Source organism: Columba livia, chromosome 1 (assembly GCF_036013475.1).
Source record: "Columba livia isolate bColLiv1 breed racing homer chromosome 1, bColLiv1.pat.W.v2, whole genome shotgun sequence".
NCBI classification, from domain to species: domain Eukaryota; kingdom Metazoa; phylum Chordata; class Aves; order Columbiformes; family Columbidae; genus Columba; species Columba livia.
The window spans coordinates 97135817-97158818 of record NC_088602.1 but is presented as its reverse complement, the minus strand read 5'-3'; the positions used below and the strand labels follow the sequence as shown (position 1 = coordinate 97158818).

The following is a 23002-nucleotide window of genomic DNA, read 5'->3' as shown; positions in this document are numbered from 1 at the left end:
TCCTGAGGGCCACCTGTATTACTGGTAAAAACTGAGGCAAAGTAGGTATTAAGTACCTCAGCTTTCTCCTCATCTTTGTTAACTATATTTCCCTCAGAGTCCAACAGAGAATGGAGGTTTTCCTTGCTACTCCTTTTGTTATTAACATATTTGAAGAAGGACTTTTTATTATCCCTGACAGAATTGGCCAAGTTAACTTCAAATTGCACTTTTGTTTCCCTGATTTTTTTTCTGCATGATCTAGCTCTTTCCATAAATTCTTCATAAGTAGCCAGCCCTTTTTTCCACAGTCGGTAAAGTCTCTTTTTATTTCTGATTTCATTCAGAATCTCCCTGTTTAGCCAAGCCGGTTGTCTTCCCCGCCGGCTAGCCTTTCGGCACACTGGTATAGCCTGTTCCTGCACACTCAAAACCACCTGCTTGAAGCATGTCCAACCCTCCTGGGCCCCCTTGTTTTTAAGCATTGTTTCCCAGGGTATGCTCTGAACTAGACTTCTGAATAGGCAAAAATCTGCCCTCCAGAAGTCCAGCGTAGAGGTTTTGTTAATGGTTCTCCCTGCATATCTGAGTATTGAAAATTCTATTATTTCATGGTCGCTATGCCCCAGGCGGCCTCCAACCACTACATCTCCCACCAGCCCTTCTCTGTCTGTAAACAGTAGGTCTAGCGGGGTCTTGCCCCTGGTGGGCTCATTTACCAGCTGATGAAGGAAATTGTCCTCTATACACTCTAGGAACTTCCTAGACTGCCTCTTCTGTGCAGTATTGAGCTCCCAGCAGATATCCGGCAGGTTAAAGTCACCCGCAAGAACAAGGGCCGTCGATTTTGAGACATCTGCCAGCTGCTTGTAGAATAATTCATCTCCTTCATCGTCCTGGTTGGGTGGTCTGTAACAGACACCCACGAGGATGTCAGCCTTGTTGGACTTCCCCCTGATTGTGCTCCACAGGCACTCAACCTTGTCACTGCTGACCTCAAGTTTAACAGAGTCGAGTGACTCTCTAACATATAAAGCCACCCCTCCACCTCTCCTACCCTGCCTGTCTTTTCTGAAGAGCTTGTAGCCACACATAGCAGCACTCCAGTCATATGAGTCATCCCACCATGTTTCTGTGATGGCAACTATGTCATAGCTTTCCTGCTGCACGATGGCTTCCAGCTCCTCTTGTTTGTTGCCCATACTGCGTGCATTAGTGTACAAACAGCACTGAGCACCCGATAGCTTATATACTCTCAGAGCTCTTGCAGCACGCTCAACCTGAAATTTGTAACTGGCAGCTGCCAATTCTGAAAGAGTAAGCCTCGTGTCTTAAACAACTGTCAGAAAGTTGCAGTCACCCTCTCCTACCTGCTTCCATGTTATGTCTAAAGGTGATGAGGATGAGAGGGACTGACTGCTAGTAAAGGGGCTTTTGTTACTGAGAATGCAGAGAGCCCTTCCCTTCACTCCCCAACCCAAACCTCTGGAATAGAAGCAAGACGGAGAAGAGACATGTGAGAAGCTAACAGAGTCCTATTTTTAGTTTAGTGTAAAAAAGACACATGCCAAACGTACACCCCAAAATGCTGTGTGTACACATAAAAAAGGAAAATCCACAGCAAAGTACATAAACTCATACTTGGTGTAATAATATTAACACACATTTGGCACAGGTTCTGAATCACCAGCAGTATTAGCAACATATTCCAAGTGCCTCCAGCTTCAAAGTGAGGAAACAGCTTAGCCTTGTACTTTAAAAAGGAACATTGTTCATTGTATTAAAAGAGCTTTTAGCAAGATAAAAAAAGAAATAAATATCCAAAGGTATCAAAGCAATGCTAAATCAGTATTTAAGGAAGTTTATATAGGTAAAACAGGGGTAATTTCTTTTAAATTTTAAAAGTTTTTTTCTTACGTTATAATCTACTTGTTAAAGGATCTTAGAAGCCTAGCTGTGTTCCATCTGACCACTTCCTTCCTGTTCTATACAGCTAGATGTTTCTTTCTGCTTATACTCCAACAGAGTTTTTAGCTTTCACTTACTAGTACCAGGCTCTGGAGAATCTGACAATGCAACAGTGCTAGTAACGGCTAAAAAGCAACAAAACGGGAGCTCATGAAGGTATCTCCCCTACATTTTTTTAAGTGAGAACTGTGCTTTGTTATTTTTAAGTCACTTTGCCAACCCTGCAAACCATTCTAGATGTTTCCTGACCACACAGTTTACTGAACCTGAAGATGACAGGCTCAGACCATCAATCACAGTTTTTTATCCCACCAGATCCCCACTGACTGTGCCTTGTCACTCGAAATGTTTTGCTCAATTCAAGCCTGTGCTGTTTATGTTCAAAAGTCCTGAAACACTCCGAGTCAGGAAGGATAGAGGAGAATCTTTTCTCACGGGTTTAAGCCTGACATGACATGTTATAATGACGGCAATTGCTAGAGTCTCTTGCTCTTTGAGTGCTCCCAGGTAATCTTAGCAGAGGGCACCAGAGTTAAAAAAGCCTTGGAGTTTAAGCTAAATTATGAAGCTTATACGGCACAATAAGACACTTCTTCTGGCATGTAACATGAAATCATGGCAGGGCAACACCTGAGAGTCCATCCTGCTTCTGACTGACTTGGAAATCAAGGAGAGGGTTCAGCTACCAGCACCTCCAGCCTGCCCCACTCAACTCCCACCAGCAGCAGCCAGCTGGGTTTTTCCAAGCCTTTCTTTGATGCAATCAGTCCTCAAGGCACATTCTCCTTTGGACAGCACAGTGCAAGAAACATACCAAAAGGCATAAAATCAGAAAGATAAGAAAAGCAACTCCCTCAACACTCAGGCAATGCTAAACCAAAATTTCACTGGAGCCACAGCTGGTCCCAGCCAGATCAGAGCACAAGATGGCTGTGAAATGCCAGGTAACATCAGACCAGCATTTTCATTCTAAAACATGCACATGATGGACATCCACAATGATGATGCACAAAGGATTACAATACACATCCTTACCATACACCAGGTTAGAATTCTGTTGCTTCAGCTCCTGGACAATATCCACCACCATTGCAAGAAATGATGTGTCTCTTGTATATCCTGTGTGAAAAAAACACTTTTGAAGCCTATTTTCATGAAAACTTTCATTTTTTTTATTAAATTTTGGATAGAAATGCTGCATATTTCTCATTCTGTGGAACAATGTATTTTTAGAACAAAGGCGTTTTAGTGTTTACTTCAGGAATTATAGGTGGAATACAAAATTCAGACAGTGCTTGCACAACTACAAATACAACTTTAAAAATCTGTTTACTAAGTTTGTTATATATGAAGGGCTCCTGTAACTCTAAAATGCTTGAACATATACGCAAAAAAGTCAGGCTGAAAGGAAAAAACATTCGTTTTCTTCAAACCAGCAGTACGAATCAGTACTATTTACCATGTAGTAAATAAGAAATATTTTAAATTCCATACACTTTTCTCATACTCTGGTTTGAAGCAGGGTTTTTATTATTATTAATGTTGGTGCTGACACGGTCCAACACATTAATCCAATGGAGAATTAATCTTAAATATTTCAGAGCAATGGCCAATATACCAATAAAATTCCTATTTTTAGGCTTAGCGGTGAAGTAATTGGGAAGTAGGTTTTATTATATCTCAAGGTCCTAATCACAATCCTTGCGCCACAACATTCTTATTTAAGCATTAATCTTATTTACTTTATAGATATTTCTTTATTTATGTATTTATTTTAGGCTTTAACTTCCTTTACAACATTTATTAATGAATAATTTGTTTTTCACCGATTTTAGTTCATTTAATAGTATTAATTTAGCAAGATGGCTTCTTCAAACCTTCAGCTTAGAAATGCCCACTCTACTAAATTATTTAAAAATCCACTTTTCTTTCTTACTCATAAAATTGATCAATTCTTAGTTATTGCAGAGAAATGGAAAAAGCTTCAAGATTTTTTGGCCGAAATGCTTTGTCTTATATCTATGAAATGCTGATAAAATTACCTATGATGGTAGGCTGACTGAAAAAAAAATACAGAGTATGATTAACGTTTTTGACAGAGGTGTTTAAAAAAATGTTAAACTCCAGTTCAGTGTATCTCTTACCTCGAGTGTTTTACTGCAAATGAAACAAATATATTAAGATCTACAAGTAACCAATTCACGAAAGTTAATGAAGTGTTATCTTGTATAATCAGCCTAAGTAGAATGATTTCCATCTCCAAGATAACTACAGCCAGACATACAACCACGGTGAAATCCCATCTGCTGACAAATTAATTTCAGTGTATGAATAATCATATCCAGGTTCGTGGAGGTACAAAGTACAGTTGTACACTACATGTGAATGGCTGTTCTTGTTTGAAGACAAAAATCCACCTTCTGTCCCTGAATGAAAAAAGCTGAATTTTAAGTTCAGCCACAACACAAATGAACACTAAACCACAGTGTGTTATTAGATCTGAAGAAATTAGTGTCATTTTCACCTCTGCTTTCTTTTTGTCCATAGTGAAAACGGCTACACTGAACAAGATTTTTCAACAAAGAGGAACACGCTGACCCACCTACCCACAAATTATATTTTAAAAACCATATTAATGAATATCCCTTTTTTCCTCCAAAATTTATTTTTGCCAAAGATTTCTGTTTTTTCTTCTACCATTTTTAATCTCTTACATCTGTTTTGCCAGTACAAGATAGCAACAGGGAAGGAGTTGGTGTCTCTTTGAAGTGTTCAAAGTAAAGTAAAAAAGGAACATTTCAGCTAAAAGAATCACAGAATCACAGAATGTTAGGGATTGGAAGGGACCTCAAAAGATCATCCAGTCCAATTCCCGTGCCGGAGCAGGAACACCTAGATGAGGTTACACAGGAAGGCGTCCAGGCAGGTTTTGAATGTCTCCAGAGAAGGAAACTCCACAACCTCCCTGGGCAGCCTGTTCCAGTGTTCTATCACCCTCACTGAGAAGAAGTTTCTTCTCAAATTTAAGTGGAACCCCTTGTGTTCCAGTTTGAACCCACTGCCCCTTGTCCTACCGTTGGATGTCACTGAGAATAGCCTGGCTCCATCCTTGTGACACTCACCCTTTATATACTCGTAAACATTAATAAGGTCACCCCTCAGTCTCCTCTTCTCCAAGCTAAAGAGACCCAGCTCCCTCAGTCTTTCCTCATAAGGGAGATGCTCCACTCCCTTAATCATCTTTGTTGCCCTGCGCTGGACTCTCTCCAGCAGTTCCCTGTCCTTCTGGAACTGAGGGGCCCAGTATACTAACACCTCCTGAAAACTCCTACAATACAGCGCACTTTTCCCAGAATTGTCATCTATGTGACTTCTTTCAAGGAAAGAAAAGGTGTTTGTCTATTTCTCAGTCACAAAGAACCCACTTATGCTGAAATGAATTTCTTAACCTCAGTTCATTCTATTTTCTGTTTACTGTCCTTCACTTCAGAGATATTCCCTGAAGACGAAAGAAAAATGACTCTTCAGACATGCCATACCATCAAGCCAGAAGGATTACTTTAGGGTTACTATCCATACACTTGAAGTTTCTAGTTTTCCTTGTGTATAAAGCACTTTCCTACATGTGGAAACCACAAAATCAATCGAACCTAGTGATGTATTTTCTGTTTACCTTTAAAAGTGACTGTTCACTGCTATGAAAATTTGATACCGTAATCTAAACCAGATGCACAGCTCTTAATGCGGTGAAACCCAATCAGTAATATATATTTGAGAAGCAGAAATTGGATAAGAAGCAGTTTTTAAGAAAAACTGCACACAGAACCTCTCTTTTCTATAAAACATTCTAAAAGCAGCTCTCTTTGCCTATATTTATAAACACTTTGCACCTAGTGGCAAGCAAAGGAAAACACCGTACAGTTATTATGTCCTGCAGAACCGTATCCACTCAGAGGACCTACACAATAACAAGAGTGAAAAAACCAAGAGAGATGACAGTCAAACCCAAAATCCAACCTGCTAATACTTAACTTTGTATCCAAAGCACTAGCTCTTAAAGATCAAGTAGGAAAAACAAGGATAGACAATTATGTATAAAATCATGCTACAGTAACACTGCATGACAGTACTGCAAATTTAGGAGAAAGGATTAAACTTAAGTCTTCATAATAAATTTTAAAAGAATACTCTGACATTCCTCATCCTTTTTTCAGCAGAGGCGTTCCCAAAACATTAACTAAGCCTGTATGTGACTGGCCTGTACAACTCTGTAAACTACACAAGGGGATCAATTTATGCACTTAATTGCAACTTTCAGGCTGGAGAACAGTGGTTGTTTCAAACTAAATAGCATAAACAATTGAGACTATAATGTACAGATGAAATTGCAGGAGGAATCAAAGGAGGTAAAATGTAATTGCTTGGTTTGGAATAAGGAGGGATATGGTTTATATTTCTTTACTTTTGTTTACATCTTATGGGATCTACCAAGGAAGAAGCTCTTCTTACCTGTGAGTACATAATCATACTGGTTGACACTGTTCAGCTTAAGTCCGTCATACAGTTCATGAAGTTCATCTGAATTTAACACCTGACCCTTCCAGTGGGCATAACCTGCAAAGTAAACACCAGATAGTTTTTCAAGAGATAGATGTTCTATTCAGGATCACACAGGTTATACACTTGGAGAGATCAGATATTAGCACCAGAAAGCATTTCCATCTCCTCTTCTGTAAAACGCTATTGCTGAATTAAAACTGCTGTCAGCAAAACAGTTAAGTGCTCCGCTTTTTCTTAGCATCTCTGTTTCCCAAAGGAACTCCAGTGACTACACTGGAGTTTGAGACTGTTCATTTATCAGCAAATGGAGCAGAGCACACACAAGCTCTCCCAAGTTTTCCCATGGAGTCTATATAACTATCCTTCTCCTGTGTGGAGGGGGACGAACATATGCTTTAGACTCCACTGGGGGAAGGCATCAGTATAACCTTTCTTTAAATTTTACACTACTAAGAAAAAGAAAAAAGATCGACAGCTAGATGACAAGCTTAACCAGGCTTGTGGATCTGTCTGGATGCAGACAGGCAGCACCACTGCACCCATCAGACACAGCATTCACTGGGACTTGTATGTAATGAATAGAGTGACCACAGCAGAACACTGTCATTTATGTTTTAAACTTACAATGTCGTCTGACAGATTTTCTTCCAAGCATAGCACAATTTTAATGCTGAGGATCCCACAGGAGGCAAGTGAGTTTCAGAAAGACACTATAAACAGACAAATAATATCCATACGCTCTTATGCTTCACTCATCTCTAAGAATTATAAGCCAATGTTCTTGGCTGAGAAGCCGACAGAAGGCGAAGTTATATTGGAGAAGCTGAACTGATTTCAGCAAACAATGGAGCAAGCTCCATGGCAGCCAATTTCATGGAGGGGACTGTGGGAGGGGATTTTGTTCCTTGACAGACTCTAAACTTTTTTTGAAAAATGTAAATGAACGTCGTACCTTTTCATGAAAGCCTGCCCATATAGATGGCAGCCATCACTCCCTTGTATATAAGAATGGGGCTTCCTCCAGGATACTAGATGAAGGGCACACAATTTAACTTTTCCAACCACCATGAATTCAGAGTTTGTTATAAAGCTTGTTTTTTTATTAACTGGAATTAGGAAAAGTGATAAGTTAAATGAGGTGTCTTCTTCCACACCGCCCCCATGTGAAGACAATGGTATTTTGTTTGTTTTAATTTCTGCTGTTGAAGTTAGAAAATTCTGTGATAAAAACTGTTGGCTTTGATTATCACTTTAAACTGTGTTATTAGAGTAACTGCCAAAAGGAGCCTAGAGCCTGGAATAAGCACATTTTTCAGTTTTCCTTCTTATGAATGCAAATACACCCACAGTAGGGTGAGCAGATGGATCATTTTGCTCTCCTCAGCTCACAAAGGCCCAGCCTCTGAAACACGACTTGCTGCCAGCTGGCTGGGAGACCGACTCACATCAGCCATGACGATCCCCTCCAAGCAAACACTTTTTAAAAAGCCTCTGTGAAGAAATGGACAAAGTGAGGGATTCTCATATGTTATGGCTGTAGTTCCACTCCAGAATACAGTGATATTCAAAATGGCAACACCTAACACCTAGGTATGTGTCTAGCCCCAAGTATATGACAAACCCTTGACTACAAGTGAGTAAAATACTTGGCTTATTTAACACACATGCAGCTGTTTGGTCTGTCACATCTGCAGCTTCAAAGAAAAACAGTCTGCCCCCTCTCCTCTTCCCCAAACCTCCACTTCTATTAGCACAGCAAAGCCAGTCTGTACAGGGACACAACACAGTCCTTTTCATTCCATCGTGCCCATCAATGAAACTGAGTGCAGCATCACCCAAAATCAAGGTCAGGCAGCAAAAGAGCAATCATTCATCTTACACACAGACATAAAAATAGCTACAATAGATTGTCCAGACAATCTAGATAGGCTTGGAAACCATTCCTGCACAGGGACCCTGCATATTTACTATTTAACTGAAAGTTTGTCTTCCTATGTCAAGCTGTCTTAAACAGTCGATGCACAGGGTCCATGTCACACTGATCCTCCACCGAAGGAGGGAAATATATATGGAAACAAAATGTTAGGTAGCACCCAGCTTAGGTCAGGAATTGTTAAGTTACCCACGTGGGGCAAGAACATTGACCGAACTCCGTAGCAATGACTTCCAAGGGTATCTAGAGGATCCTTTTTACCAGCTGATAACACGTGCAATACAACCCAATTTTCAGGAGGAAAAAAAAGCCCTTGGGAAGCCCCAGCTATGCAAACAAAAACAAAAACCAACCAAACAAAAAAGGCCAATGCCTTCACGAGATCTGCAGAGAACCATGATTTCATTAGGAGCTGAATTGTGTTCCAGTAAGAAAAAACAAACAAATCAAAACTGTCAGCAAGATGGAAACCACACTAAGCCTCTTCCCCAGGGCAGCTTCATGTAACATGATGAACAAGGGGCAAATTCCACGACCCTGAATTTATCCTACTCTCCTAGTGGAATATACAACCAAAAAGCAGCTTCTGTATGTAGACAGAAGAAAAAGCTGGTTACACATACTCAAAAAGGATTTCACTACCTGAAGGATGGATACCTCGTGGTCCCAGAAAGAGGGAGAGGGACTGGCTGGAAAGGCACGGGGGTAAGGTTCAGCAAAAATTCAGACAGATACACTGTGTGGTCAAAAAAACACTTGCCTAGCCCTGAGCCCAAAACTAGTCAGCAGGGAATGCCAACAGCAAGCTTAAACACACGAGGTAAACTGGACTTAGGGAAAAGCCTAACAGTGGTTGGAGTTAGGATGACAAGGAATCACTGTCTTCCTCGGCTAGATATGGGAACTCAGCTGGCAACGAGCACATTTGAAGGCCCAGAGTTGCCCTGCAAGACCTAAAATAAAATCAGCTTCCTATAAATGTTATTTCTATGCCTGCACCACTGAAGATGAATATCCAAAAAACAGCAACAGAAAACTTAAAACCTTCTGTTTAATTGTCCACTTACTATTAACTCCTACTCTGCAGCAGTATTTCCACTGTGGCACTCAACAATACAGCAGTTCACAGTCTCACAGCACCTGGCTATTTGCAAACATTGTACCAGAACCACAGCCAAGACAACTAAAGAATGAGTTTCAAGTTTGTAGTTTGGCAAAACGAATGAATCCTACCTGGAGACTACAGAGCTGGTTAGGCAGAGCAGCTGGATCAAATGATTACACTTTTATCTTGGATACTGAAGTGAGACCTTGTATCTTTCACAGAGGAAGACAGCTGAGTCTTTCTTGCTTTGGTTACAAAACCATCAAACAATTCCCCTCCATGCTGGAACTGAGAGACCAGAGACAGCGCTACAAAACGTGATACAGCCCTCCAGAATTGCACTTGGCTCAGACTGACTACATTAGTCTCCCAGATTACTAATAATTTTGAACACACAGATGAACATAAACACTTAAACAGCTTTATACCCCTTCTGCATATCTGTGTTATGGTCTTCTATTGCAATTAAATGTTACATATTTGCTTTTGAGCAGGTAAGGGAATGAAAAACAAGCAAGATATGATGCTTCTTGTCACTCATCCCTCTGAAATGATGAAGGTATTCATTAGTCTCCGAGGAAATGCCTTGGTTCATATGTACAAAAAAGAAAAAACAAAAAACAAAACCACAATCAAAAGAGGCAGCTAATACTGCATCCAAGATGAATTTACATAATTTTCTTTCCTGCTTTCCTCCACTGGTACATTTTTTTTCTCCTTTGGAATATATTTATAAGCCTCTTAGTTACTTCCAAAAACAAGGGAAAAAAAAGATAAAAATATCCCAGGAATACAAGAAGAAAAAATTTAAAAAATTACAAAGCAAACAAGAGGCACCAAAACAAAACAAACAAACAAAAAACAACAAAAAAGCTTTCATTTAAGTACAGCAAGGCATATAAGATTTATTTGTTTTCCAACCCAGAACATTCTGTTCTGAGGTTTGCGTTGCTCCTGTGGTGCTCCCTGCAAAACCATTCCATGTAGCTTCCATAAACAAATATTCGACATGGGAAAAGGAAGAAAGAGGTAGTGCTTAATGAACACGATGTGAAGGTAATCTGTTCCCAGCTGTGTCACAAAACTCACACGCAAACTCTGTCAGACAACCTGGTCCAAACACGACTTAATCTTCAGCTACCAGGTGGCCTTGAACAAAACCAGAAACGCAGCACCAAACACTCCATTGGATTTTTCACAGCTGGTCAGTGTGGGAGTAAAATACTACCAGTGTCAGGCACAAGTGGAGATACTTTCTTTTTGTCGTGCACTGCACATGTGTGAATGACAGCATATGGGCGGTAGACTGCAAAGAATCACATCAACAAGACACAATTATAATTACTCATGTACTAGACCTACCAGCCAACCCAACCACCCACTACACATCCACTAAGTGAAAGCCAAAAGTGCTTTGCTTAAAAATAAAAAGAAACAGAAAAAAAAAAAAAACAACAGGCTATTTGTTCTGAAGCAGTTTCAAAGGTAGGATCTGGATGGCAAAGTAAGCACACTATATGCTTACCATTAACCTACCAATTAAAACCAAAAATGCAAACCACTGAAGAATTAAACATGCACCCTAAAAAAAAAATTAACTATACAACAAAAAAAAAATCTATATTTTTATTTTTGAACATCAGACAATGAGATGCTTCTGCAAACAGCACAGTAAAATTGAATAAAATCACAGAATCTTTGTAGGTTGCATTACAGCTTCTTTTATTTATACATGAAGCACGATGCCATTCAAGGATGAGTCACTCTAATCATGAAGTTCCTCATGAAGCAACATGATAAACTGTTCTCCCAGAGGGACTGATTTAAAGCACATTTTCTGAATCTTGAGATTATCGGAGACTAAAGAAAGCTGAATTTTCTGAGCAGGAGTCAGCAGAAATGGGCTTGTGGTATCTTACTAATTTAAAAATAGGGCAAAAAAGCGCAATAATGATTCATCAAAGAAAGCCTGTTAGTCATAAATTCTCTCTGCGTTTTATCTGTTGCTGACAAGACCAGGCTTAAAGACTGAGATGGGGAAAGAAAAAAATCATGACCAAAGCCTCACACACATTTTTATCTGTGTCTCCTCTGGTAGGCCACCTTGTTTTAGAAACTGGAATTCACAGATTTTGAAGCAAAAATTTGCCCTTCAGCTTGAACGATGACCACAGAAAGGGTTCTCATAAGATCTTGTTCTTCTAGGAAAATCAATATACCTTTGCCAGTTCATCCAGCACAGGATTCCTGTGTATTGCGGCACTGCTCCAGACACAAGCCACGGCCTAGAGTGAGGCAGTTTCTGTCCATTAATCCCTGCAGCAGCACAAAGGGCACGTACAGAGGTTTGCAGGTACTAGTGCAAGTCCGTGTGCAGGCACATGTAAATGTTCAAGCTTGGAAGAGTCTTTGTATGAGGACACCACATGTTCCTATGTACCTCTCTCAAAAATTAGGTGCAAAGCCACCAAGCTTATAATTTATTCTTAAATTTAAGAAAGGGTAGAAAGGATTTCATGGAAAAACTACACTGTTAGAAAACTAGACCTGCCATAAAAGAGAATGTGTCCTTCCTTTTTTTTTCTCCATTCCCTTCCTCTTTCAGCCAAATGACCAATACTGCTAAATATAATCTCCTTTTACTCACACTTGGCAAGTACCAAATGGCGTACGGTGATTTTTTTTCTGAAAACTCTTGCTTCCCAAAGTCATGAGGTTGTGCACTAATCTCTGGGATTTAACACATTCACTAAGACAATCAAGATTACAGAAAAGAAAAAAAATAATGTGACTCCAAATATTTTAAAGACTTGCAATCTTTGAGATATTTTTGGGATATTTATTTAGGCCTTGGAGGGTGGGGTGGTAGGGGACAGGCAGAGGAATCACAAATTTTTGTTCTTTCTACTGTCTTCATTGTCTGCCAAACCACAAATGAAGCACTGGTAACCTTCCTCCAGCTGTGATACTATTAGAAAGAAGGAAGATTTGTTTGTTTTGTTTTAAGAACCTGGTCATCCTATTGGTAATGTAATTTACCTACTTTCAGACACATTTAGTTTATCATACAATAAAACCTTTTTTAAGCTCTTTTAAAGCCCTATGATGCTGATTTGATCTTGAAACTGAAAGCCAACAAACGACAGGCGCTCATCTATTTTGAGCCCTGAGTTATTTCATGTGAAAAAATTGCTTCATTTCTGGAAGATTACAACAGGTTTACCCAGCTATCAAAAACAAAACAAAAAAATCCCAAACTCCAAAACCAACTACATTAAAACAAACAGAATGTACATTTAATTTAAGTATCTCTTGAAAACATGAGAGAACCTTTGTACTGTGCCAAAGGATACAAGCAGAATAAGCAGCTTTTTATCTGAGCCAGGAAAGATCCTCAACGTTTGTTTAATTATTACCTCTTTTGTGCCTTTCCCCAACAAGCAGAGATGGCTTTCTAGCTACCTTTGAAACTTCCATTTCTTCTTCCCAGGGTGCCACTGAATTCCTTCCATGATAGGAACAGCTTACAACCTTTTTGAAAGCTGCATGGAGTTCAATATAGTAAGAGAAGACAGAGGCTTCCAGCTCTGCTGTCTGTTCCAAAAATTTAGCAGTTTGTTAATGGGGCTGTACCTGTGAGATATTAGGGAAGTATCTCAACTTTTTTTTTCCTTTGTTAGAAACAACTTTTGCTCTTTTTCATGATGTAAAAGCCAGAATTTGTTATTGGATTATTTTTTAAGACATCCTTAGAATTTCTTTATCTAGAGTAGATCTCCCCTCAAACAACCTGCCACCACCATGGCAATAGATGTGTTTCTATTGATCCAAAAATAGCACGTCACTTGGAGCTCCTTTATGGGTGAAAAGTATTGATAAAATAAATTTCAATGTTCTTTTGAAAACTAAAGCCCTCTTTCACTGTGAGTGTTAGAAAGTCTGAAAGTATTATGTGAGTGCTTCATGTTCAGGCTTATAACCCAAGTGGAAAAAACACCCAAATGTATTAAGACTCCATCCTCTTCCTCCCTCTAGAATTTACTTTTAGGATGCTTGCTAGCCAGCTGAGGGGGCACATAAAAACAGGAAACATTGTGTCTAGCTCAGTGTTTTGATGTTTGGGTTGGTAATAGGATTATGAGTGTCATAGAGCCATAATGAACAGAAAACAGTACTGAAGAGTCCTCCTGTTCACAGGTCTGCCTGCATAGATGGCTGTATTTGTGTTATTTCACTAAGTTAATTAGATTACTGCCTAACAAAAGAAAGTCACACTCTGAAGTAGCAGAACAGGACATTACCACATCACACCATGCCCTAATGCCAAATACAGACTTCGATCAAAACCTAAAAATTACATTTCTGTCCTATATCCTGAACATGAGTGTGAAAACCTGAGACCGATGTTCTTTCCACTGTCATGTGATGAGGTGAGCCACACCTTCAGTAGAGCTGAGTGACTGTGGAGTGGTATCTGAAGACACATGTAAAATTTACCTGTGTGGTTTGAAAACTGGACAGAGTTCACCGTATCAACTTCAAATCCCAAAACCTGTAACAAAACACAGGAATATTTATTTTACAAACACAGCTTTACTAACATGTTATGAACACCACAAAACACAAGAAAGGATTCTTATTTCCCAGTGCATATTTTAAAATCTTGAGCGCTGTTTCAAAGTGAAAGCTGAGTCAACAAACATACAACATAAACAAACAACACAGTACTTCACTGCAGCAGTGGACACAGAACAAAAGCCACACTGGCAACAGTGTTTTAACAGTGTTTTACGCAGGCTGGAGCTCATCTGGGGATAAGGACAGAGAGGCTGGTCCACCAGCGATAACTGAAACCCTGAAGAAAGCCTTGGCTAGTCTTTCTTGGCAAGAAAAGCAGTCTAAATTTCAAGGTACTAAATTAATAAAAAATATGGAGAGAGGATGCTGTTAGCATTCCAGAAAGCCAATTTTTTTAAAGGAGGACGGAAGAATCTTAAAAGGTATCAGCGTTACAAGCCATACTTGGATGTCACAACCAGTTTCTTTACAACTAGAAGAGAACAGAAAGAAATCCCAGAGAACTAATTTGGGGCATGATTAGGCAATTAAAGGGAGAGAGCTCTTAAAAACACAGAGTAAAAAAAAAAGCCTAAAGCATGCTCCAAAAGCTACCTGCTACCTTGCATTACCAGCAATCCAAATATTGAAATACCCAAGAATTTGCTAGTGCAACCAACAAACACATTCTTGTTGCCCAAAAGGAAACAAATACTATGAAAATAAGAGCACTGAATCAGGAGAAAGATAATGAGGATTTTTAACCTGACAGTACCTGCTTAATAGAGACAGGCTTTGCTGTTCAAGACATTTTTAGACATTTTTATCTGCCACGAAAGAAATTCTAATGCAACAGTGACATAACAGTCTGACATTTAATATTTGTTTCCACATCCTACATGGCTCTGAGTAAGAATTCTCCTCAAAAGAAGAGCTGCTATATATGGCTCAGTGAGTCATACTGGGGGATAACAGTAATGATGCATTGCTGTTTATGATCCACTTTCAGGCAATTTGCTGGGGAGGCAGGAGTGAACAAATGAAGCTTTTGCCAGTCACGTTTTTCACTGAGACGCATGACTCTCCCTTTTTATCACAAAGGCAACCCGTCCACATACATTAAAAATCTATGGGTGTATGGTGCCAGACATGAGGTTTTCCCTGTGCACGGACCTTCTCTCACACAAAAAAGCCAAGAAGTGGTAAAGGCTCCTATTTCAAACCCTGGGCCATTCCAAGATAGGTGTACATGCTGCAATGGGTGGTTCCTTCTGCCGGCAGGCACTACATTTCTATCATCTCACAGCTCAGAGTCCACACAAGTCTTCACAGAACAAGTCTCTTCTTTCACTGTATAACAAAGGTTTCTGTTCATTCCAAACAGAAAGCAAAGTAATCTTACATTAATGATACACAGACTGGTGCGTTGGCTCAGTGTGATCAAGTTAAAATTAACCTCAGTGCCTACTTTCACCCCAGTTTCTTATTTCACCTTGGTGAATTTTATTTTAAAGACCGAGGGATGAAAGGGCCATACATGAACATGGCCATACTGTTATGACATTAACCTTGATATATGCATGTGCTGTTCAAAGAAATAAATGAGAATGTTACTTCTAATGAGACTGTAATCCCATATTCAACTCCCCTCTCTGCAATGAACAGACCTAAGAAGTTCTAATTTCCTTCAAACATCTTGGCACTAATTGTGAATTAATCCATTTCTATGCAATGTTTAGATCACATCTCCAACTATTAAACCATTGACACAACACTTACTATGATTTACTAGCTCATCAGGTTTACACTTAGTGCTATAGTGAAGAAGAGCATGCACAACTGCTTGTAGGGAGGGCTGTTTTATCATATGGATAAGCACTGTGTGTATAGCTGATAGTTACCAGAAATAGCAGTCCTTTATTGCCGCTACCAGCACTAGCTATCATTTGATTTCTCAACAAGCTTTTCTGTAGGATTAGGGATTTTGGATTTGTTTTGGCCAGTTTATCTGCTTCAACCAGCAGAAAGGGAAATGCAAGGGAGGCCAGCTCTAACTTGATGCGCAGCTGTCTCCAACAGCTTCGCTGTCTACTTCGTAAAAAGAGAGTTAAAGGAAATGCTTCTGAACAGTCAAAGTCACAGACAGCTCAAATTCAGCAAAGGAGCTTTCTCACCAGTGCAGAAGAGGCTAAAAAGCCTTCAAACATCTCCCTAACAATATTTTAATGGTGTTAGTAAATTCTGTCACCGTTTCTAATTATTCCTAAAGTTTTGTTTCGAATAAATGTACATGACTGTAGTTTAACACACCTAATTACACAGAATCATAGAATGGTTGCGGTTGGAAGGGACTTCTGGAGATCCTCTGCTCCAACCCACCCGCTAAAGCAGGTTCACAATTCTCTGGTTCTGATTCAACCCTCAAAATGAGCCACAGCTGCTACTTCAAGGAATTTCCTTTTACAAATGTTCTTATCAAACAGAGAGTGTAATTAAAAGACATAAAGTGTCATTTAAAAACCAAAGTACAACTAAACCCCCTAATTAGTACTACTTTTGGAATGAGAGCAACAGATGTTGAGGTCTAAGCCTTAGAATAAAATATTAAAATAATTAAAAAGAATGTCGAAGCCATATTAAGCCAGTATGTGTTAGCTAACAAGGCAAATTGCACTGAAAAGTCTCATGGAATTTAATCAGAAGACAATCTGAAACCAGGGTATACTGAAGTGCTAAAAGCAGCTTTTGACAGCAATCATCTCTTCTACCATTACAGAGAATCCTGTGTCTTAATTTTGGTTTGCATAGTTCATTTTAACAACCCAATCATTTACAGTGGATAAGGAAATATTAGCTTCCTCCCTCAAACAACGATTAAAAACACTATTAGTAACTATCATCCTTGCATATCTAAAGCATGGCATGTATCAGAAACAGTTTCTCATTCACTGAATGATGAATACATTCCCTGCTTACAAAGGCAGCTGTCTTCAAAAGATGTCTTGTTAAATCTTCTGAATATATTCTCATATTTTAATTTCCTGGGCAGACCTAACTAAAAGCAACAATTTAACATTCCTTTAAATTTAATTAAAAATTTCTACCCAAATCAGAGGTTACATAAATCTCAAGTTAAAGTTAACTACCTAATTAGAAATATATGATTTTTGTATATACAGATCTAGAAAACTGAGATCAGAGCAAAAATACTCAATCAATCATACAAAAAAAAATCTTCTCATATTTGCACACAAAAGTACCAATTATCACCCAAAATTATGTATAATTTTTCCAACATCATAACCCAGTAAGAATCAGCCTTTCTTTTGGAAAATGACCAACTTTTCCTTTGTAAAATGACTAGAAAGCACAAATTCAAACCAGGACTAAACTCAACTATTTTTTCATGTTTCTTGACTGTTGATATGAAACACAATGTAAATAACTTATTTTAATTCATTGATTCAATCCATTCTGGTTACTGACATTTTTTCTACATAGAAAAACAAACCTCCCCAAGTTTCTGAAGTAAGTACATATCTATATGCCAGTTAAATTGTCACTTTAACACTTTATTTTGTGAGCAATGAAAATGCTGTAATTCATTAAAGACTGCACATGAAATTGTAAATAAAGTAAGATCTATACAATCATTTGGTAGCATTCAGTCAACAGGGAACAAATTCAAGCTTGTAATGGTTTATCATGGCGTACCGAAGTCTCCATGTGTCCCTACACTTTGCTCAAAATACAAAGCAGAATATTTCCCAGGTCTACCTGTGGCACAAATGCCTTTATTTAGATATTGATAGCTTCACCTTATACCCACTGCTGCACCACTCTCCCTTTGCTGCCAGAATTTATTTGCATATCAGTCTGCTATGTTTGCAAAATGACCCAACTTTAGGTGTTGAAACTGTCATTCTTCTGTGTGTATACATGTATATGTTTCTTGCACCTCTGTGTAAATAAACTGAAGGAACCCACTCCACTTGGATTTTGCCTATGGCAGAATGAACACCTTCAAATCCTACTTGATTAGTATGAGGATGGACCTTAATACGAAATGCACAATAATGCTTCATTCATTGCTTCCCTATACCAGCTTGTAAATAGCCTATACCTGTGTAACGTCCCCTGCTCCCTATAGAAACAATCTTGTGGTGACACTCCTGCCTCTGGTTTTGGAAATATAGGTTATGGCAGATACTCTGCTGCAAGTGTCCAGGGCTCCAGCTGCCACAGACACACATCATCTCCGTTACCATTCTCCCCTGCTTTGGGTGATCTGGTCTTTTACAGGCCCTCCAGCAGAGAATAATTCCTGGTTTCTACGCTCTTCCGTTGCTGTCATTCTATATATTCGCCCACAAAACTGCAAATTCTGGGCAAATCTAAACCCATAGCCAGTTTGGGTAAGGATGATAAGCACTCTTCAAAGGAAAAAGATAACTGAGCTCACCCTAAATCTCTCAGCCTCCAGACTATGCACATGTCAAACAATGTTCTTAAGACCCAAACTAAGGTTGCCTATATCACATCATATAGTGACATTTAATGTGATTGAAGTCTCTGAGGAAAACAGGCTATTCCAACATACTTAAGTATCTTCAAGCAAAGGAGGTAAAACTCTTACATTTCTAAAAATACATCACAGACATCAAAAATGGAGGAGTTTTGTATTTGGAAGGCATGGCTGGCAGATGTGAATGACACGTTTCAGAAAAATATTTGGAAGATTAAATCAAAATACACACACTAGAGCAGAATGCGTTTGAAGAAACATCTGGCATGAAACATATACTCTAATATTATGCACGAGATCAAACTGGGCTTAGTTCTTCCTCACAAATAACTGAAGAAAAGTGACAAATATCATCCAGATCTTCGCCCAGTGCAGAAAGTGCAATCTCAGCCTTGCAAAGAGGTGTCTCACCCCTGTAGGTACCTTGTCTACAGCACTATTAGAATGCACATCTTAGAACTAGTAAGTGCTCAAGGGAAAAACCAGCACACAAGAAAGATACAACCTTTAAAAGTGTTGGCTGTTTTTGAGAAACTGAGCCAACAGCCTATTTTTTTCTAAAAGCACAGAAGTAATTTAAACTTAGACCAAGCCACAAATAAGAAGCCAAAAAATAGATCTCCTTCAGGATTCAAATCTTACAAATTATACCAGTTGTTTTACTAGTAAAACAACCTAAACGTCCAGATAGACAGAAAATGTCTTGGGTTCTATAAGTTATATATATATAGCTAGATCTTAGTTCTGGTTCATCTGTAAAAATGCAACCTTTTGGACTTTGCTACTGTGCTAATGCATGAATCGGAGCTTTGTTTAAAATGTACAGTCTCTCTCCCTTGCAGAAAACATTTAAATCATACATATACTGAAACATGTTATTGCTTCACCACAAAGAACTAGTACCAAAGGTTGTCAGAAATGCAAGATCACAAACATACATTTCCTTCAAGAGGTCAGCCTAAGTTGTGCCTGTTATGTAAAGGAAGGCAGATTGTAAAACAAGAGAAATAAAACTGTTCCACATTACGGCAAATTGTGAGTGTAGCAACAGAGGAATTAACAGGAAGATTTTGAAGCAAATGCAACATCTCAAATTCAGTTTTAATGATTGCTAAGCATTATGTTTATATTTGTAGAATCTACATTATGTACCAATGGACTGGAGACAAATAAAAGTACTCGTTTTTACCTTTTAAACTTACTTGTTATTTGACTGTTAACACCACTTGAGACTGAAAACAGTTATCTTCAAAGATTAGCACTGCCTCAGAGTAAATATTAACATAAAGTCTCATTTAATAATTCTATTTACTCTGAGAAATGCTTAGAGAAATGTGAAAAGCTGTTACTGAACTGCTTCTGTTTGAAATTTGTATTGCACCTTTACTATGCTTCTGCATGGAAGAAAGTAAATTTTCAAAAGTATCACACACTTTACAGTACTCAGTAAGTTTTCCTTTTTCCTTGCTTGTGTTCAGCCTGGGTTTTTACTGTTATTGGGTTTTGTTTGTTTGCTTGTTTTTAAGATATAAGTATCTTAAATATAAATGTGCAAGAAAAACTGTCACTTGTATTATGCGAACTTCTGAACTGAACTACATTTTATTGCTTTCCTGGCTACTAAACATTAGAAACAAATCAACCAAACAATTTCCAATGCATTATATGTATATATTTAGAGAAAGAGAGGTTTAGAGAGGGCTGAGAGACACCCTATGGAATCACTGTCCTTGGAGGTTTTCAAGACCCAAGAGGCCATAGGCCTGAGCAACCTGGTCTGAACTTAGGGCTGACCCAGCTTTGAGCAAGCACTGGACTGGGGACATCCATAGGTCCCTTCCAGCCAGGGTCACTGTCATTCAATGATACTGCTACACAAAAAAACTCAGCTTTACCCATTGTAGAACTCCATGTGTAAAATTACACAAAATATCATCACCTGCTACCCAACCTAGAGTTCTGGTTATAAGAATAAAATACAGAGGTATGGTATATGTTTACACTATTCACTATGCCAGCTTTGTCAGTAAAGATAATACGTCCTTTGCTGTTAAATGATCAGTGGACCAATTTAACTAGAATGTTTGAGTTTGTACTTAATTTAGACCTAATTCTGCAAGAATAAAATTCAGTTTTAAATACCTCCCTATTCTGCAACATGGTCAGTACATATTTCTCTCTTTGGGCACCAGGTTTATGCTTCTGGTGGCTTCATTTTAAGGTTTGAAACTAAAACCACAAAGCAGTACAACAGCTCAAATCAGAGAAAAAATCTGGAACAATGAGTGAAAGACAGAGTAAGGAGAAAAACTAGGAGCATGAGGATCATATGTATTTCATGGAACAAAGCTGGGACCTCCATCGAATCTCTCCAGTTCCTCCACAGTTCTTAATTTTGGAAAATTACCATACCAGAACACATCAAAACCAATTTCCCCAAGTGAGCCCACAAACCAAATGGTTTGTAAACTACAAGTCCAGGGAAAATAGCAGAGGTTGAAGTTGCAAATCAAGCTCAGCCAGTTGCTCATACAAATTATTTTGTTGGGAACACAAGGTAACTAATTTATTGTATGCATAATTAGAGTCTGACATTCAGATCTCAGCTACAAATGCACCACAGGTGAAAATCTCACAATGTAATTTGTTCACATCTCTAAAAATGTAAGTTTATCACCAGGCAACACAGTTTGACAAGCAAATGGCACTGGCTAAGAAGAAAGAAGATTCTTCTAACTGAGAGAAAAGAACCTTTCAGGCTCACACTTTCAAAAGAAGGATTTGACTTTCATGAACCTTGTTCTCCCAAAAATAAATGCACCATTGTATTGCAACACTAAACTTCCTTGCACTTCAAATTCCCTGTTTTGTACCAAGATACTCACTTTATAACTAAAGTTTGTGGAAAAAGGATGACTGTATTTCAATTAATGTTCAAATGATTGACCATCCAAGCCAGGTATGTCCTGTCCTTTGTGCCAACAGATGGGAACAGACTGATGAATAGAGCAAAGTAGCAGTAAATATTAAGACTAGTGAGAAGAAAGTCAACACAGACTAGACAAGTGAACCAAAACCAAGTGAACCAACCAGCCGTTCACACACACAGTAAGAATACCACTAGGGACAAGACACTGGTCCATCCCCAGCTGCCAAAGAACAGTTTACGGAATTTATGCTCTGCAGAATCCACTATAATGCATTATATGTACTCTGTGTGCTGCCATGGTCTCTACAGTATTGTATAATACCTGCGGCCTTGTACTTTGTTTTTCGGAACACAGACCATGCCACCTGCTGCTGCAACAACAAACTCAAAACCCCTTTCTTTTTCTCCACAAATTAATGGCTTTTTATGGAAGCCTTCCAATACTCAAACCAAAATGCACTGTTTAATTTTCAAAAGTTAATGGAAGCACATGACAAGCCCATGGGCTCTACAGAAAGAAAATAAAAGTCCTCAGTTTCAAAAGCCAGTCAAGCTTTCCAAGTAATGGGGAAGTGCTTTGATTTATATCACTTAAAGTACACAATAGCATTTCAAAAAACAGAAATGAATATTCAAGAGCAAATTCTACATCTCCATTTTTATTTTGTGTGTATGTATTAAACATACACAATTTTTTATTAAGCTTAAGATCATGTGAAGTTTATCCCAATGCAAACATCTTCCCTGTGACTATGAATTTTAGTTAACATACTTAATAACTGCCTAATTACAGTCTTACTTCTCTGCCTCCAGAAACATGATTTACAAAAGGGAATTCAACAACAAGGTAAGCTGGCATAAAGTACTTGAATAAATTAATCTGGCCCAAAAAAAGAAGCTAAAAGCAGACAGGTATACTGACAGAGTATATCCAGTGCCCCATACAAGGGGAAATAATCTCGAAAGTATTAACCAGTAGCTCACCAGAACCACGATGTATGTACTGAAAGCAAAACAGTTCCCCTGCTCAGGACTGCACAAGCCACGTTGACTAACCTCAGAGGGCCTCTATCTGAGCATATATGACAGACACACAAAACCAATCAAAAGCCTGAAGAGCCCCACTATATGTTCATATTTTCTTCCAGAGTATCTCCCTCCTCATCCAAATTTAGATGACAGGTGGTTGCATTGTTATGAACAGGACACACATATTGTAGGTCCTGCATCAACAGGAAAATTACTTCTGTAGCAATGTAACACTGACAGATGCATCAATCAATGGACAGAGTTTTATAGACTAAAACCATACATAACCAAAGAAGGCTACACAGATTTAAACAGACACAATTTCGGAGAAATCGTGTTAATTCCCCAAACTGCTGACTTTCAGCAGAACATGTGTATGATCCACAAACTGAATTAGTCAGTAATACCTGTATTTGT

The 23002-nt window shown here is 38.7% G+C and overlaps 1 protein-coding gene across 1 annotated transcript in view; it reads right to left on the bottom strand.

Moving 5' to 3' along the window:
* PDXK (pyridoxal kinase) overlaps positions 1-23002 on the bottom strand; it is a 53684-nt gene that overhangs the window by 17595 nt on the left and 13087 nt on the right. The window contains exons 2-4 of the mRNA XM_065069245.1: positions 14043-14097; positions 6457-6561; positions 2983-3066 (exon numbers count right to left, since the gene is read on the bottom strand). Of these exons, the coding sequence (XP_064925317.1) occupies positions 2983-3066; positions 6457-6561; positions 14043-14097 (244 nt within the window). The remainder of the gene's footprint in view (positions 1-2982; positions 3067-6456; positions 6562-14042; positions 14098-23002) is intronic.